This window comes from Heterodontus francisci, chromosome 20 (genome assembly GCF_036365525.1).
Source record: "Heterodontus francisci isolate sHetFra1 chromosome 20, sHetFra1.hap1, whole genome shotgun sequence".
NCBI classification, from domain to species: domain Eukaryota; kingdom Metazoa; phylum Chordata; class Chondrichthyes; order Heterodontiformes; family Heterodontidae; genus Heterodontus; species Heterodontus francisci.
The window spans coordinates 20,833,015-20,852,874 of record NC_090390.1 but is presented as its reverse complement, the minus strand read 5'-3'; the positions used below and the strand labels follow the sequence as shown (position 1 = coordinate 20,852,874).

The 19,860-nt window shown below is 44.3% G+C and overlaps 1 protein-coding gene across 1 annotated transcript in view; it reads right to left on the bottom strand.

The window, feature by feature from the left end:
- LOC137380511 (catenin alpha-3-like) overlaps window positions 1-19,860 on the bottom strand; it is a 2,550,805-nt gene that overhangs the window by 490,733 nt on the left and 2,040,212 nt on the right. The window contains exon 14 of the mRNA XM_068052420.1: window positions 12,863-13,063. Coding sequence (XP_067908521.1) covers window positions 12,863-13,063 — 201 coding nt within the window. The remainder of the gene's footprint in view (window positions 1-12,862; window positions 13,064-19,860) is intronic.

The window sequence follows — 19,860 nt, the reverse complement described above, 5'->3', positions numbered from 1 at the left end:
TTTTGTCTGCCCGCTCTGCGAAATCTGAGCACTTCTTTCCCACAGCCTCCACCTTAGGCACCTGAGCAGACAACTGCCAGATCTTCCTCTTCCTCGCTGCCTGCATGACCCGTGTCACCTTGCGACTGGCAACGATGTTCTCGTTCCAGCGCCGGCGCCCGCTCCTATAGGCCATCTCCTGGGTTTTCTCTTTTTGCATGTTGAGGGTTACCAGTCCAAGCTTTAGCCTTGCTTCGGCTGAGATGAGTGGCTTTTGCTTGCTGTCTATGATTTGGAACTCCAGATCTTTGTTCTTGTCATTGCAATGGGCTCTCAGAGTAACTTGTCCTGTTGGCACCAGTATGGCGCCTTCATATAGCCTTAAGCTTCCTTTTGAGGGCTTTACTTTTGGATCGCCATGTTGAGCCACTTTGCACAGGTCTGTGAAGGTCATGATGTTGCATGACGCATTGGTGTCTAATGGGCACTTTATGTTGACTGGATATTCTCCTTCTGCAGTCATCACTCCAACAGTCACAAACCATTTGTCACCGATTGACCTGTCTGAACCAACCTGTTTTATGTTGTATAGCGATTTGTCAGAATCTTCAGCTGATATCGCTCCAGTGGCCATCTGTACCTGCTTGTTGTGCTTCCTTCTAACCAAGCACTTGCATGCAAAATGATTCAGCTTCTTGCAGTGAGAACACTGCTTTCCCCATGCTGGACATGCCTTCTTTTTCTGTGCATGATATCCTCTGCAGTATTTGTATCCTGCTCTTTGTCTGTGATCTTTCTGCCCTTTCGGCCTGGAATGTCTATCAGCCTAATTCAAGGTCTGGTTTGTTCTGCTATGAATATGCTCTAGCTTCTGATTTACAACCTCAGCACTTCTGCACACGTCACTCACCTTCCTGAGAGTCAGTTTCTCTTCTCTCAGTGGACGTGCTCTCACTGCGCGATCTCTTATGCCTAATACAATCCTGTCTTTCATTAGATTATCTTTTAGTTGTGCAGATTCACAGGATTCTGTGAGTTGGGTTAATGCTGTCACATATTGACCAATGGACTCCTTTTCGCCTTGGGCCGTCATATTGCACACCTAACGTTCATAGGTTACGTTCACTTGGGGTTCAAAGTGTGCCTTCAAGGTTTTCAAAATTTCTGCTTTCTGTATTTTTTGTTCTTCAGAGAAATTTAGGGTGGAATACACTCTGCAACAGTCTCTCCCCAACAGTGACAAAAGTGTAACTACTCGCAGCTGCTCTGGTTTGTTAATTAAATCTATCGCAATTTCATAATTTTGCCATTGTGAGTGGAAGAACTGCCAGTTCTGTTTCATAACACCTTTCATTTCGACTGGCACAAGCAGAGGAAAATTTGGAGCCATTGTCTTACCCTGTGCTTTCAGCAGTTTCGTTGTTCCATTTCTGTGGCTTCCTGTGGCGTTCAGCAGCTTTTAGCAGTTGTGAACTTTCCTGTGGCCTTTGTTCTTTAGCTGTGCTTTTAACAACTTTTCACCACTCAATTTCAGCTCCATTCTCTGACACCATGTTAAGAGCTCACAGGACACCAGTCCCATGTGGACTCTGTCTTTAATGAAACTAACTGGGCGGCACAGTGGCGCAGTGGTTAGCACCGCAGCCTCACAGCTCCAGCGACCCGGGTTCGATTCCGGGTACTGCCTGTGTGGAGTTTGCAAGTTCTCCCTGTGTCTGCGTGGGTTTTCTCCGGGTGCTCCGGTTTCCTCCCACAAGCCAACAGACTTGCAGGTTGATAGGTAAATTGGCCATTATAAATTGTCACTAGTATAGGTAGGTGGTAGGGCATTATAGGGACAGGTGGGGATGTTTGGTAGGAATATGGGATTAGTGTAGGATTAGTATAAATGGGTGGTTGATGTTCGGCACAGACTCGGTGGGCCTGTTTCAGTGCTGTATCTCTAATCTAATCTAATCTAATCTAATCTAACTATAATGGCTGCCTCAGTCCGAGCTCCTCATGCTAGAGGTCACATGACTACGGCAAGCCAGGAGGCACATTGGTACAGTATTGCATTTCTATTCTAAACAAGTTTATTCACCTTGACAGGCTGTTAAACTAGGTCCTGGATTCTAAAATACAGAACCAACAGAATCTCTCATGGACAAAATGCCATTTGCTCACCAAAGCTAGAGACAAAATTAGATAAACACAATTACAAATAAAGAGCACCCATCAGTTCCTCCAATAAAGTGATTCTGTTAAATTCACTTATGTCTGTATCTCAGTCTATCACTGTCGATTCCAATTCAGTTCTGACAAGATGATTATTAACCAAAAGCTTTTCTGCAAAAAACATTGAGCGGATCTGACTGCATATATTTTTCATACATTACAAAATATTTAGTCACTATCTGTAAGATTGTACTCCACGTTAACCAATTTATGTCCAAGCCAAATCTCTTACCTGTTAGCAATGATGCACTCTTAACGTAATGTAATTAAATGATACAGACAACTTTCAAATGACATTGGCAACTCAGGTTATCTGCCCTCAAACTGGATAGTAAATGATGCACATAGCAATTACTGATCTTTGACATACTTGTAAAACTTGTCCTTTAATCCAATTCATAGCAAATAAATCCATGACCTTCTGGTCGGTTATTCTCTGTGACCTTATCCTATCTATACCTTCCCTTTGTTATCTCTTGCCCCACCCACGCTTCACTTGCATAAAACCTTTCACATTTCTAATATCTGTTAGTTCTGAAGAAGAGTCACTGACCTGAAATGTTAACTCTGCTTCTCTCTCCACAGACTTGCTGCCAGACCTGCTGAGTATTTCCAGCATTTGTTGTTTTTATTTCAAAAATCAGTTAATGACTGTTTCTAACATGGGCATTGAAAGATAATAAATTTTTACTATGCCTTCCCTGACAGTTTTTAAAACTGCAAATACAGCATGGGTTTTGTTAAGGAATCATAGGGGTTTTTAAAGCTATCCAGTACATTGTATTTACTAATTATTGTATATGGGTCAGTAGCATCCTGCTTTATGGTGGTGGGTGCATGGAACGCTTTGCCAGTGGAGGTGGTAGACGCGGGCACGATAGTGTCTTTTAAGATGTATCTAGACAGATACATGAATGGGCAGGAAGTAAAGAGATACAGACCCTTAGAAAATAGGCGACAGGTTTAGATAGAGGATTTGGATCGGCGTAGGCTTGGAGGGCCGAAGGGCCTGTTCCTGTGTTGTAATTTTCTTTGTTCTTTGTTCTTTGTTCTTTATCCAGTATCACTCAGTCCCATTACACTGTACTTGTGTATTCATGAGGAACTTACAGTGCTGACGTCTGGAGATTCCTTGAATTTTCTTACCTGTTTTCTCTCAATACAAGTTCTGGAACAATGTGATTCCAAATGGATAGCAGCGGAATTGAGACATTTATATGGAAGTAAAAGTCCAGCAACTTTCAACATGCCACTGATCTTGTATCCCAAGTGAAAGTAATGTCTGCCAGGGTCTTCAAATTGAGACATTCCCTAAGTGACTTTTGCCATTTTAAACTAAGTTTACATAACACAAGCCGTTAAACATGTGTTTCAAAATAACCTAGCTGCTAGGTTATTTTAAAACACATGGTTAAAAGCTTGGAGCAGGGGTATCCAACCTTCGGCATGGTGGGGGCATATTATAATTTTTGCCTTACATAGGGGACAATTTCAGAAAGATAAAGGCATTAAAAATGTATCTTACTATGAATCAAAACAACAAAAATGTGCATTTTTGTGAAGAAACTTTAAATCAGTAGACTAATTTAGTGAGATACCTGGCATTTTCTTTTTGCTTACACAAATAGTCAATGTCTGCCTGCACACTTCTTGTGCGATGCGGATCATTCCAGGAGTGACCTTGATTGCTCTCGCTCCCTCTTCTCTCTCTGTGTCTGTCAGTCTCTCTCTCTCTCCCCTCCCTTTCTGTATCCTTCCCTCTGTGTTTCCCCCCTCTCTGTTTTCCCCCCTCCATGTTGTTCCTCACCATGTGTTGTCTCCCCCTTTCTGCATTGCATTGTGTTGTCCCCGCCTCTGTGTTGTCCCCCTTCTCTGTGTTGTCCCCCCTCTTTGTGTCATCCCCATTCTCTCTAACCCACTCTCTGTCCCTCTCTCTCTCTCTCTCTCTCTCTCTCCCCCCCCCCCCCACTCTCAGACTCTCCCTCTATCTGAACCTTTGCCTCTCTCTGTCCCCCCGCTCTCTCTCTGTCCCACTCTCTCTTTCTGTCCCCCCTCTCTCTCCCCCCATTCTCTCACCACTCTCTCTCTCTCTCTCTGCTCCCCTCTCTCTGACCATAGATCAGAGTGTAAACTGATAGCAGAGCAGCTTCATCATTGGCGAGTTTTTAAAAAGTCGCAACTGTCAGTTCCACAGATGACACGTGCTGGGAGCAGAAGAGCGCTTCCGAACTTCGGACAGCTTCATGGTTTTTGGCAGGCTTTTGAAAAACGGAACCCGCTGCAAAACCATGAAGCTGTCCAAAGTTTAGAAGCACAGTTATGCTCTCAGCACCTGTCATCTGTGAAACTGACAGTTGCGATTTTTTTTAAGCCAGTTTGGTCAGAAAGAAGAAGCCAATGGGAAATTTCTCATCCTTAAAATTACCAGTCACGGACATCAAATGTTTTTACCATGGATACTGGTGTCTGTATATGGACACATTGCCAACCCCTGGTCTCCCCTCTGCCTCCTGCTAAACAGACCACATCCCATCCTGAAAGCAGCGATGCCCCCTTGAACAGGCAGGTTTTCACACAGGCCACAACTACTCCGAGCAGGTCCTGGCACTGACCTCACATATTGAGGCTGGTTTTCAGAGAGGCCTGAAGACAGGAACTGCCTTTGTTGACTTATCCCGTGTCTATGGAGCAGTGTGGCGGACAGGCATGCTGCCTAAACTCTCCAAAATCATCTGTTGTGCGAAAACCCTCCAACTAATCAACTCTATGATCAGCAACCGACAGTTCCATGTGCACCGTAGAGATCAAATCAGCTGCCCACTCATAACCAACAACGGACTCCCACAGGGATCTGTTCTCTTCAATATATATACCAGCGACCTCCCTCCTAAAAAGTGATGACTTTTCATATATGCTGATGACTTGGCCCTGCCCCTCCAGGCTAATGAACTTCAGGACATTGAGAAAACTCACTGAAGATCTATGTTCTCTGGAAGCCTACTTCAGAAAATGGCGACTCTGACCAAATGCCACCAAGACTGTCATTCCAGCCTTCCACCTGAACAACTCAAAGGCCAGGGAAGAACTTCACGTTCAGTTCTGCAGCTGATCACTCACCCACAACCCAACACTAAAGAACCTTGGCATCACTCTCGACCATACATTGACCTATCGGAAACACCTCCAGAACACCGAAGCAAAGGTCAAGACGAGAGTGGACCTCATAAGGAATGTGGCGGGTGCCACCTGAGGCAACAGAGCCAATGCACTATGCATTGCTTCACTTGTCCTGGTCCACCCAACAGCAGGGTACTGCTGCTTAACCTGGCTCAGGAGCCACCACACAAACATGGTAGATATGCACCTCCGGGAAATCAGGAGGATTATTTCTGGAACATTGAATCTGACACAGATCAAGTGGCTTCCTGTGCTAGCACACATTGAAACTCCTGATGTCCGCAGGGAAAATATTCTCCACAAAGCACACCACTGGCTGGTAGTTAATGAAGCGATCCCATTGATACAGGACCTCAAAAAACACCCGCGCACTCACCTAAAATCTCATAGCCTCTACTGGAACACACTCCACACTCTACAAACTGACAACAGCCTCGCCATTCGATGGTGCACCTCCTGGTTGACTGCTAACATCACCAACTGCAACCTGGTAACTGAGCCGAGCGGTGAAGTCCCAGGTTTCAACTTTCCACGGAAAATCTGGACAACGCTCAACCACTTGAGGACAAGCCTGGGGAGATGTGGCCAATTACACCACAAGTGGAACAGGAGGACCAGCTCAAATTGTGACTGTGACCATCCAAGTCAGACCATCACCCATGTATTGAACTCTTACCCTGAGGGATCCATTCCTGGTGGCATCACAACCATCCACACTGCATCAACTGAAGCCATTGAATGGATTATTAACTTCAACATCAAACTATAACTTCTTTCCCAACCATACAAATATTTAGCACAAACAGCCTATCCAATACCTCCTCCTTATCAATTTTAAACACTTCAAGTGTTTGATTTATCTCCTCTTTCACCATGACCTGCACAGCATCTTTTTCCTTGCTAAAGAGAGGTGCGGAGTATTCATTTAATACCTCAGCTGTGGCCCCTGCCTTCAAGCGTAAATCCCCTTTTTAGTCCATAATCGGCCCCACTCCTTCTTTTACCACCCTTTTACTATATAAATGCCGATAAAAGACTTTTGGATTCCCTTTTATGTTAGCTGCCAGTCTCTTTTCCTGCTCTCTCTTTGCTTCTCTTATCTGCTTTCTCACTTCCCCTCTGAAGCTTCTAAATTCAGTCTGCTTCTCATTTGTATTATCCACCTGACATCTGCCACAAGCACAATTTTTCTTCTTCAGCTTATTCTCCATCTTTTTCACCATCCAGGGAGCTCTGGATCTGTTTGCCCTACCTTTCCCCTTTGTGGGAATATAACCTGACTATGCCCAAACTATTTCTTCTTTAAAGGCAGCCAATTGTTCAGTTAACATTTTGCCTACCAACAAAGAACAAACAAAGAACAAAGAACAGTACAGCACAGGAACAGGCCATTTGGCCCTCCAAGCCTGCGCCGGTCTTGATGCCTGCCTAAACTAAAACCTTCTGCACTTCCGGGGACCGTATCCCTCTATTCCCTTCCTATTCATATATTTGTCAAGATGTCTCTTAAACGTCGCTATCGTATCTGCTTCCACCACCTCCCCTGGCAGCAAGTTCCAGGCACTCACCACCCTCTGTGTAAAAAACTTGCCTCGCACATCCCCTCTAAGCTTTGCCCCTCGCACCTTAAACCTATGTCCCCTAGTAACTGACTCTTCCACCCTGGGAAAAAGCTTCTGACTATCCACTGTGTCCATGCCTTTGTAAACTTTGTAAACCTCTATCATGTCGCCCCTCCACCTCCGTCGTTCCAGTGAAAACAATCCGAGTTTTTCCAACCTCTCCTCATAGCTAATGCCCTCCAGACCAGGCAACATCCTGGTAAACCTCCTCTGTACCCTCTCCAAAGCCTCCACGTCCTTCTGGTAGTGTGGCGACCAGAATTGCACGCAATGTTCTAAGTGTGGCCTAACTAAGGTTCTGTACAGCTGCAACATGACTTGCCAATTTTTATACTCTATGCCCCGACCGATGAAGGCAAGCATGCCGTATGCCTTCTTGACTACCTTATCCACCTGCGTTGCCACTTTCAGTGACCTGTGGACCTGTACGCCCAGATCTCTCTGCCTGTCAATACTCCTAAGTGTTCTGCCATTTACTGTATACCTCCCACCTGCATTAGACCTTCCAAAATGCATTACCTCACATTTGTCCAGATTAAACTCCATCTGCCATTTCTCCGCCCAAGTCTCCAACCGATCTATGTCCTGCTGTATCCTCTGACAATCCTCATCATTATCCGCAACTCCACCAACCTTTGTGTCGTCCGCAAACTTACTCATCAGACCAGCTAAATTTTCCTCCAAATCATTTATATATACTACAAACAGCAAAGGTCCCAGCACTGATCCCTGCGGAACACCACTAGTCACATCCCTCCATTCAGAAAAACACCCATCCACTGTTACCCTCTGTCTTCTGTGACTGAGCCAGTTCTGTATCCATCTTGCCAGCTCACCTCTGATCCCGTGTGACTTCACCTTTTGCACCAGTCTGCCATGCGGGACCTTGTCAAAGGCTTTACTAAAGTCCATATAGACAACATCCACCGCCCTTCCCTCATCAATCATCTTCGTCACTTCCTCAAAAAACTCAATCAAATTAGTAAGACATGACCTCCCCTTCACAAAACCATGCTGTCTCTCGCTAGTGAGTTTGTTTGTTTCCAAATGGGAGTAAATCCTGTCCCGAGGAATCCTCTCTAATAGTTTCCCTACCACTGACGTAAGGCTCACCGGCCTAAAATTTCCTGGATTATCCTTACCACCCTTCTTAAACAAAGGAACAACATTGGCTATTCTCCAGTCCTGTGGGACCTCACCTGTAGCCAATGAGGATGCAAAGATTTCTGTCAAGGCCCCAGCAATTTCTTCCCTTGCCTCCCTCAGTATTCTAGGGTAGATCCCATCAGGCCCTGGGGACTTATCTACCTTAATGCTTTGCAAGACACCCAACACTTCCTCCTTTTTGATAATGAGATGACTGAGACTATCTGCACTCCCTTCCCTAGGCTCATCATCCACCAAGTCCTTCTCCTTGGTGAATACTTATGCAAAGTACTCATTTAGCACCTCACCCATTTCCTCTTGCTCCACGCATAGATTCCCATCTCTGTCCTTGAGTGGGCCAACCCTTTCCCTGGTTACCCTCTTGCTCTTTATATATGTATAAAAAGCCTTGGGATTTTCCTTAATCCTGTTTGCCAATGACTTTTCATGACTCCTTTTAGCCCTTCTAACTCCTTGCTTAAGTTCCTTCCTACTGTCTTTATATTCCTCAAGTGCTTCATCTGTTCCTAGCCTTCCAGCCCTTACAAATACTTCATTTTTCTTTTTGACTAGGCTCACAATATCCCGTGTTATCCAAGCTTCCCGAAACTTGCCAAACTTGTCTTTTTTCCTCACAGGAACATGCTGGTCCTGGATTCTAATCAGCTGACGTTTGAAGGACTCCCACATGTCAGATGTTGATTTACCCTCAAACAGCCGCCTCCAATCTAAATTCTTCAGTTCCTGCCTAATATTGTTATAATTAGCCTTCCCCCAATTTAGCACCTTCACCCGAGGACTACTCTTATCCTTATCCATAAGTACCTTAAAACTTATGGAATTATGGTCACTGCTCCCGAAATGCTCCCCCACTGAAACTTCGACCACCTGGCCGGGCTCATTCCCCAATACCAGGTCCAGAATGGCCCCATCCCTAGTTGGACTATCTACATACTGTTTCAAGAAGCCCTCCTGGATGCTCCTCACAAATTCTGCCCCAACCAAGCCCCTAGCACTAACTGAGTCCCAGTCAATATTGGGGAAGTTAAAATCACTCACCACTACAACCCTGTTACCTTTACATCTTTCCAAAATCTGTCTATATATCTGCTCCTCTATCTCCCGCTGGCTGTTGGGAGGCCTGTAGTAAACCCCCAACATCATGACTGCACCCTTCCTATTCCTGAGCTCCACCCATATTGCCTCGCTGCATGACCTCTCTGAGGTGTCCTCCCGCAGTACAGCTGTGATATTCTCCTTAACCAGTAATGCAACTCCCCCACCCCTTTTACATCCCCCTCTATCCCGCCTGAAGCTTCTAAAGCCTGGAACATTAAGCTGTCAATCCTGCCCTTCCCTCAACCAAGTCTCTGCAACAACTTCATATTTCCAAGTACTAATCCAAGCTCTAAGTTCATCTGCCTTACCTGTTATACTTCTCGCATTGAAACAAATGCACTTCAGACCACCAGTCCCGCTGTGGTCAGCAACATCTCCCTGCCTGCTCTTCCTCTTTGTCCTACTGGCCTTATTTACTATGTCCTCCTCATTTACTTCATTAGCTGTCCTACTGCTCTGGTTCCCACCCCCCTGCCACACTAGTTTAAATCCTCCCGAGTGACGCTAGCAAACCTTGCAGCCAGGATATTAGTGCCCTTCCAGATTAGATGCAATCCGTCCTTCTTGTATAGGTCCCATCTGTCCCTGAAGAGAGCCCAATGGTCCAGATATCTGAAACCCTCCCTTCTACACCAGCTGCTCAGCCACGTGTTTAGCTGCACTATCTTCCTATTTCTAGCCTCACTAGCACGTGGCACAGGGAATAATCCAGAGATTACAACCCTAGACGTGCTGTTTTTTAACTTACTACCAACCTTTGATTCCAATTTATCTGGGCCAGATCCGTTCTTACCCCATTGAAGTTGGCTTTCTCCTAGTTAATTATTCTTACTCTGGATTGCTTTTTGTCCTTTTCCATAGACAACCTAAACCTTATGATACAATGATCACTGCCCCCTAAATTGTCCCCTACTGACACTTGATCCATTTGGCCCACCTCATTCCTAAGAACCAGGTGTAGCAATGCCTCCTTTCAGGTTGGACTGGAAACATACTGCTGTTGAAAATTTTCCTGAACACACTCTCGGAACTCTTGCCCCTCTCTGCCCTTTACACTACTACTATCCCACTCTATATTCAGATAATTAAAGTCCACATTATAACTACTTTATAATTCTTGCACCATTCTGTAATTTCCTTGCAAATTTGTTCCTCTTCATCCTTTCCCCCTAGTTGGTGGCCTATAGACTAGACCAAGAAATGTAATTACACCCTTTTTGTTCCTTATTTCTAGCCAAATAGATTCTGTCCTTGACCCCTCTGAGGCATCCTCTCTCTCCAGCATTGCAATATTCCCCTTAATCAACATTGCCACCCCACCCCTTTCCTTCCTTTCCTATGTCTCCTGAACACCTTGTATCCAGGAATATTTAACACCCACTCCTTTCTTTCTTTGAACCAGGTCTCTGTTATAGCCACAACATCATATTTCCACATGGCAATCTGCATCTGCAGCTCATTAACCTTATTTACAACACTCCACGCATTCACATGCACAGTAATCGGAATTTAGATTTTATTACTTTCTCCCTTACTCTGAACTCAACTAATAACTTACTACCTCCTACTCTAGTGCTATCTGTCTTTCCCAGTATTCTGCACATCTTGGTATTCCTCTCTCTTATTACTTCCTGGTTCCCACACTCCTGCCAAGTTAGTTTAAATCCTCCCTAAAAGCACTCGCAAATTGCCCCGGAAGGAAATCAATCCTGGCTCTGTTTAGGTACAACCTGTCCTGCCTGTACAGGTCCCATCTTCCTCAGATCCAGTCCCAATGTCCCAGGAATCTAAAGCCCTCCCTCCTGCACTATCTTTCCAGCCACATATTCATCTGCTTTATCCTCCTATTTCTCTACTCACTTGCATGTGGTCCAAGGAGTAATCCAGAGATTACTAATTTTGGTCCTGTTTGCTAGTTTCCTACCTAGTTCCCTAAATTCTGACTGTAGTATCACATCCCTCTTTCTGCCTATATTGTTGGTACCAATGTGGACCACAACTGCTGGCTGTAAACACTCCACTTTCTGGGTGCTCTGCAGCCGTTCAGTGACATCCTTGACCCTTGAACTAGGTAGGCAACATATCATCCTTGATTCATGTCTGCAGCCACAGAAATGCCTGTCTATTCCCCTAACTCTCGAATCTCCTATTACTATTGCTCTTCCTGTCTTCTTTGTGCCCCCCTGTACAGCTGAGCCAGTCGTGGTGCCATGGACTTGTTTCTGAGTGCACTCCCAAGATGAACCATCACTTTTCCAAGTATTCAGAACTGAATACTGATTGAAACATGAGATGCACTCAGGGGACTCCTGCACTACCTGCCTGTTTCTTCTTGACTGGTAGCCACCCATTCCCCCTCTGCCTGCATACTCTTAAACTGCAGGCTGACTACATCTTTAAACATGCTTTCCAGAAGCTCTCATCCACACAGATGCTCCTCAGTGCCTCCAGCCGTTGCTCAAGTTCTGAAACCCGGAACTCAAGCTTCTGCAACTGATGGCACTTCCTGTACATATTGTTATCCAGGACACGGGAAGTATCCTGGAGCCCCCACATATCATAGGATGTGCACTCTGGAGGTCGAAGAAGCCCTGCCATTCCTCTATTAATTAAATAATAAACCTTACTAATACTAATAACCTTACTAATACTAATAACCTTACTATTTAAAAATAAAAATAATAAAAGAGAAGACTTACCAGCTACTAGCTACTCATTTCTCTTCTGTTGGCATCACTTAAATATAAGAAAGCCAACTGGATACTTTACTTAAACTTTTTAACGTTTTTAATCTCCCAGCTGCTTCGAATCACTCCCTAACTTTGGAGAAAGGGAAACACAGCAAAATATTCACCAGCCAATCAACTCATGGCTTTCCTGTGATGTTACTGTTTGATTTTCTTTATCTTTCACTTTTTTTCAAACTCTGGCGCACACCTGTAATGCTGCTGATGCTGTTGTCTCCTCAGGTAAGGGATAGGCCCCACTCCTAGCCCTCAATTTATCTTTTCCCCAGTGCTAACGATTCCTTCCAGGTCCTCTCCAGCTCCCAATTCTCTCTTCAGGTCAATGCATAGCGGTGGATTTCACAGATTCAAATAGAAAAACCCAATGCGTAATAAAAAAGGCCCATTTTTCCACAGTAATTTATGAGCCTATAAAAAACTGTTGGCAATATTCAAAGTTGACATGACATTCCTTTGCTATATTAACAGAGACATTAACCCATTTCAAGTAAACAAGTTCATGCCTCCTGGTAAAGGAGCCAGTTTAAAAATGTCAAATACCTGTTTAAGAGCTTTACTATTAACATCAGATGCTGTTCTTTGGTGTTGCAATCAAACATGTGAGAGAAATATGTCTATATTTATACATAAATATATATAATACATATAAACACACAGACTCACACACTCAATGCCCAATTATTTTGTAGTACTCTTCAGTTTGGTTATACTTCTGACACAATGTAGTTGAGATAAAGAATGAGAAACAAGTATTACAACAGCAAGGATCAGTCAATTGAGGGATCAGAGGATTTTTTTGTACACAATACCTGTGGTTACCATGGTTTCCCAAAGCTGAAAATAGAAGCCATTTACCAAATTCTGCCAAATATTGGACGGTTTTCATCACTCCCTCAGTATAGGCTCCAGGCTCATAGTTTTCCATCTCACAGGTGACAGCATGAGCAATCCTGGCAGCTCGCCCCTGTATAGCCCCTGCTGCACGATCCATGGTATCTACGTCACGCTCCCTCGTCGCAACAATGCATTTGTTTACATCTTCTAGAATGTGACATTCTGGAAAACAAAAAAGAAAAAAATAATGGAAACAAAATTCAATGTAATTGCTCAAGGAATGCATATTAAATTCCATCAGAATATTGAAAAAATATAATATTGAATGTGGCTGAGTAAAACCAAATCTCTGAAGGAGAGAATTGGGGGAGTGGGTTGCTTGCTGTTCTTCTAACTCTACAATTTAAATTAGAATCCAGCCCTAAATAATAAGATGAAAGGCTCACCTCAGTGCTGGCTATAAGGGTTTTACATAAGATGATTTTGGGCCAACTTCAGCTGGGATGCAGGCCAACATAATAGTCTCATTCAGAGCTCCTTAGGATACTGGCATGGAGAAAAAAAGATACTATGATTGGGATGGAGGTAAATTGTCAAGGCAAATTGGATGTCACATTGATCTCCTCTGTCTGCTACATCTCGATGTCAGCCTTGGCTGGTTCAGTGGTTGCTCTCGTCCTTCTGTGTTATAAAATTGAATTAGAGAAAGGTACTAAATGTAGATTTATTTAGTTATTTTTAATTAATTTCCTTGTGCATATGAACTTTGATAAGGCCATATAATAGACTCGTTAGCAAAACTGAAGGCCACGGGATTAAATGGGCAGTGTTTGTGTGGGTATGAAATGGTCTAAAAGACAGAAAGCAGAGAGTAGTGGTTTCTCAGACGGGAGGGAATATGGTGGTATCCTCTGGGGGGGGCGGGGGGGGGGCAGGGTGGGGAGGGGGGTGGGGGTCAGTGTTGGGGCCACTGCTCTTTTTGATATATATTAATGACCTGGATTTGGGTATAAAGGGCATATTTCAAAGTTTGCAGGTGAGACAAATCTTGGAAATGTAGTAAATAGTGAGGCAGATAGTAACAGACTTCAGGAGAACATAGGCAGACTGGTGAAATAGGCAGACACATGACAGATGAAATTTAATGCAGAGAAGTGTGAAGTGATATATTTTGGAAGGAAGAATGAGGACAGGCAATATAAAATAAAAGGTACAATTTTAAAGGTGGTGCAGTGACAGAGAGACCTAGGGGGTATATGTACACAAACCTTTGAAAGTGCAGGACAGGTTGTGAAGACTAAAAAACACACAGGTTCCTTGATTTAATCGATAGAGTACAAAAGCATGAAAGTTATGCTAAACCTTCCTTAATCAGCTGGAGCACTTCTTTTAGAAAAGAAGTCAAGGCCTTAGAGAAGGAGCAGAGAAGATTTTCTAGAATGTTACTAATGATGAGTGAATTCAGTTACAAGGGAAAGTAGAGTTGTTCTCCTTAGTGCGGAGATAGTGGGAGGAGATTTAATAGAGATGTTCAAAATCTTGAAGGGTTTTGATAGAGTAATTAAGGAGAAATTGAATCCAATGGTAGGATGATGGGTAACCAGACAACACAGATTTATGGCAATTGACAAAAGAACCAGAGACAGCATAAGAAAACATTGTTTTACCCAGCCTCTTGTTGTAATCAGGAAGGCAGTACCTGAAATGGTTGTGGAGAAAAGTTCAATAGCAACTTTCAAAAGTGGATTGGATAACTATTTGAAAAGGGAAAAAAAATGCAGGGCTATGATCAAACAGCAGAGGAGTGGAACTAATTAGATTGCTCTTTCAAAGGAGCACAGGCACAATGAGCTAAGTGGCCTCCTGTACTATATCATTCCCTGACTCTAAGTTAATATATGCAGGTGGTAAAATGCAGAGCGAATGCAGTAACAGAAAGCCCATAATCCAAATATTGCAACAAAAACCCAATGGGACTCACTTAATTCAGTAGAATGTGGAGTGTTCAGAGTTAGAATATCAGATGAATTCTGATATTGGATTGCCATCAATAACAGCAGAAAGAAATCCTCACCACTCTCAGAATTGTCACTTTTTTAATAAACTGGAAATAATTTCTTATTGCAGTGTAACTGGTCTTTTTGAGTGATTAAGGAATTTATGTATAGCATCATCCATGAGCTGATGTCCTTCCTAGAATTCTATAGTGTTTCAGCACAGAAATAGGCCATTCAACCCATTCAGCCAATACTAGTCCTTATCTTCACATGAGTCAGCTTAATTCCACCCTTCTGCTCACTCCCTGTATTTAATATTCCTCTTTATCAAGCAACTATTTAATTTGGTTTTAAATTTAGTTTGTAGCAGGGAATTTCACAATCTTATTGATCGCTATGAATAAAACGTTTCCAACCTTCCCTTTAGTATGTTTTGTGATTAATTTGTGCCCTCCAATTACTGCTTAACAACCAATGGAAACTATTTATCACTATTTGATCAAGTGGGGGAGGCGGTGGCATAGTGGTATTGTCACTGGACTAGTAACCCAGAGACCCAGGGTATTGCTCTGGGGACATGGGCTCGAATCCCATCATTTGAATTCAGTTAATAAAAAAAAAATCTGGAATTAAAATTTAGTCTAATGATGACCACAAAAACATTGTGGATTGTCATTAAAGCCCATTAGGGAAGGAAATCTGCTGTCCTTACCTGGTCTGGTCTGGTCTGGTCTACATGTGACTCCAGATACACAAAAATGTGGATGACTCTTAAATTTATCAAACTGCTACAAAGTCATGAAGAAATCAAACCAGACAGACCACCCAGCACCGACAATGACAAACCCAGCCTTGTCAACCCTGGAAAGTCCTCCTCTAACATCTGGGGCTTGTGCCAAAGTTGGGAGAGCTGTCCCACAGACCAGTCAAGCAACAGCCTGACAGAGTCATACTGACCAAATTATACCTTACAGACAATATCCATCACCAACCCCGGTATGTCTTGTCCCACCAGTGGGGCAGACCCAACAGAGGTGGTTGCACAGTGGTATACAGTTAGGAGGGAGTTGCCATTGGAGTCCTCAACATCGACTCTGGACCCCATGACGTCTGATAGCATCAGGTTAAACATGGGTAAGGAAACCTCCTGCTGATGAATTAGTGCTTCTCCGCATTGAACACCACTTGGAAGAAGCACCAAGGGTGCCGATTGTACTCTAGTTGGGGGACTTTACTGTCCATCACCGAGAGTGGCCCGGTCACAACATTGCTGACATAGCTGCCAGACTGGGTCTGTGGCAAGTGGTGAGGGAACCAACAAGAGGGGAAAACATACCTGGCCTCATCTTCACCTGCCTGTCACAGATGCCTCTGTCCATGACAGTTGTGGTAGGAGTGACCACCGCACAGTCCTTGTGGAGACTAAGTCTTGGCTTCGCATTCAGGACGTGTTGTGTGGCACTACCACCATGCTAAATGGGATAGATTTCGAACAGATCTAGCAACATAAAACTGGGCATCCATGAGGTGCTGTGGGCCATCAGCAGCAGCAGAATTGTACTCAAGTGCAATCTGTAACCTCATGGCCTGGCATATCCCCCACTTTACCATTACCATCAAGCCAGGAGACCAAACCTGATTCAATGAAGAGTGCAGGAGGGCATGCCAGGAGCAGCACCAGGCAAAGCTCAAAATGAGGTGCCAACCTAGTGAAGCTACAACCCAGGACTACATGCATGCCAAACAGCAGAATCAGCATGCGATAGACAGAGCTGAGCAATCCCACAACCAACAGATCATATCAAAGCTCTGCAGTCCTGCCACATCCAGTCATGAATGGTGGTGGACAATTCAATAACTAACTGGAGGAGGTGGCTCCACAAATATCCCCATCCTCAATGATGGGGGAACCCAGCACATCAGTGCAAAAGATAAGGCTGAAGCATTTGCAGCCAGAAGTGCTGAGTTGATGATCCATCTCAGCCTCCTTCTGAAGTTCCCAGCATCACAGATGCCAGTCTTCAGCAAATCCCATTTACTCCACGTGATATCAAGAAACAACTGAAGGCACTGGATACTGCAAAGGGTATGGACCCTGACAACATTCCAGCAATAGACCTGTGCTCCAGAACTTGCCGCGCCCCTAGCTAAGCTGTTCTAGTACAGCTGCAGTGCATCTTGTAGATGGTACACACTGCTGCCACTGTGCATGTGATGGAAGGAGTGAATGTGGATGGGGTGCCAGTAAAGCAGCCTGCTTTATCCTGGATGGTGTCGAGCATCTTGAGTGCTATTGGAGCTGCACCCATCCTGGCATCTACCTGGCAATGAGAAAAATTGCCCAGGTATGTTCTGTACACAAAAAGCAGGACAAATCCAAATTACCGCCCCATCAGTCATCAGTAAAGTGATGGAAAGTGTCATTGACAGTGTTATCAAGTTGCACTTGCTTAGCAATAACCTGCTCACTGATGCTCACTATGGGTTCCGCCAGGGCCACACAGCTCCTGATCTCATTACAGCCTTGGCTGAAATATGGACTAAAGTGCTGAACACAAGCGGTGAGGTGAGAGTGACTGCCCTTGAAATAAAGGCAGCATTTGACTGAGTATGGCATCAAGGAGCCCTAGCAAAACTGGATTCAATGGGAATCAGGGGGAAAACTCTCCACTGGTTGGAGTCATATTTAGCGCAAAGGAAGATGGTTATGTTTGTTGGAGGTCAATCATCTCAGCTCCAAGACATCACTGCAGGAATTCCTCACAGTAGTGTTCTAGGCCCAACCATCTTCAGCTGTTTCATCAATGACCTTCCCTCTATCATAAGGTCAGAAGTGGGGATGTTCGCTGATGATTGCACAATGTTTAGCACCATTTGCAACTCCTAGGTATTGAAGCAGTCCTTGTAGAAATGCAGCAAGACCTGGATAATATGCTGGCTGATAAGTGGCAAGTAATATTCGCGCCATACAAGTGCCAGGCAGTGACCATCTCTAACAAGAGAGAATCTAACCATCACCCCTTGACATTCAATGCTATTGCCATCGCTGAATCCCACATATCAACATTCTGGGGGCTCACCATTGACCAGAAATTGAACTGGAGCAGCCATATAAATACTGTGGCTACAAGAGCAGGTCAGAGGCTAGGAATCCTGCAGCAAGTAACTCACCTCCTGACTCCCCAAAGCCTGTCTACAAGGCACTAGTCAGGAGTTTGATGGAATACTCAACACTTGCCTGGATGGGTGCAGTTCCAATAACACTCAAGATGCTCGACACCATCCAGGATAAAGCAGGCTGCTTTACTGGCACCCCATCCACAAACATTCACTCCTTCCATCACATGCACAGTGGCAGCAGTGTGTACCATCTACAAGATGCACTGCAGCAACACACCAAGGCTCCTTGGACAGCACCTTCCAAACCCATGACCTCTACCACCTCGAAGGACAAGGACAGCTGATGCATGGGAACACCACCACCTGCAAGTTCCCCTCCAAGTCACACATCATCCTGACTTGGAACTATATCGCCGGTCCTTCACTGTTGCTGGGTCAAAATCCAGGAACTCCCTTCTTGACAGCACTGTGGGTGTACCTAACCCCATGGACTGCAGCGGTTCAAGAAGGGAGCTCACCACCACCTTCTCAAGAGAAATTAGGGATGGGCAATAAATGCTAGCCCAGCCAACAACGCCCACATCCCATGAATGAATTAAAAAAATAAACACCCCTTTTTGACCGTGAAGGTGTCTGTTGGGTCACTCATTAACTTTCCAACCTCCACTGAAGAAAACCCCACTGCACAAGTCATTCCTGGTAACTGTAACCCATCGTCTCAACAACAGCAACAAAACTTATATTTATATCGCACCTTTAATGTAGTAAACCATCCTAAGACACTTCACAGGAGCAGTACAAAGCAAAATTACACACAGCCATATGAGGCGTTATTAGGGCAGATGGTCAAAAGCTTGTTCAAGAGGGAGGTTTTAACAAGCATCTTAAAAGAAGAAAGAGAGGTAGAGAGACAGAGAGATTTAAAGAGGGAATTACAGAGCCTAGCGCCCAGGCAGCAGAAGGCACAGCCGTCAATGGTGGAGCAACTAAAATTGGAGGTGCTCTGGAGGTCAGAATTAGAGGAGCACAGAGATCTTAGAGGGTTGTGGGACCGGAGGAGATTACAGAGAGAGGGAGAGGTGATGCCATGGAGCAATTTGAAAACAAGGCTGAGAATTTCAGCAGGATTGCACTGATAAAACCAGCACAGAATGGCAGAAACTCTAAGCCAATGTGTTCAGTATAGTCCCAGATACTCCAAAGGAGAGCAGAACCAACAAGAGGGAGAGTAGAAAGACAAAAATTTAACTAGATTACGCATAGGGCAGTGAATAAAAGAATAGAGCTTCCAAGGGAGGCAATGGAGGTTGATTGCATCTACAAATTCAAGAGACAGTAGCATCTGCGAGTGGGATTTTAGAGGTGTGGTGGAACAGGCTAGGGAACCAGGACCAACCAGAAGATCCATAAAAGCCCCTAATAATCCTTTCAAACTGGACTTAATTTTTAAGTGAATGCTAGTCTCCATACTGCACACTATGGCATATGGGGACAAAGTATTTGGATGCGCTTGATTAATGTAATCCCATTGATTCAAAGAACAAAGAACAAAGAACAGTACAGCACAGGAACAGGCCATTCGGCCCTCCATGCCTGCGCCGATCTTGATGCCTGCCTAAACTAACACCTTCTGCACTTCTGGGGCCCATATCCCTCTATTCCCTTCCTATTCATATATTTGTCAAGATGTCTCTTAAACATCACTATCGTATCTGCTTCCACCACCTCCCCTGGCAGCAAATCTCTATCTTTCATGGAAGTGCACCTCCTTTGCTCAGAGAACAAAGCAGACGCTAATAAGAAAAAGATTTGCACTTTTCACAACCTCAGGACATCCCAAAGCACTTTACAGGAAAAGAACTACTTTTGACCACACAACATCTCAGTTTCTACTCCAGTACC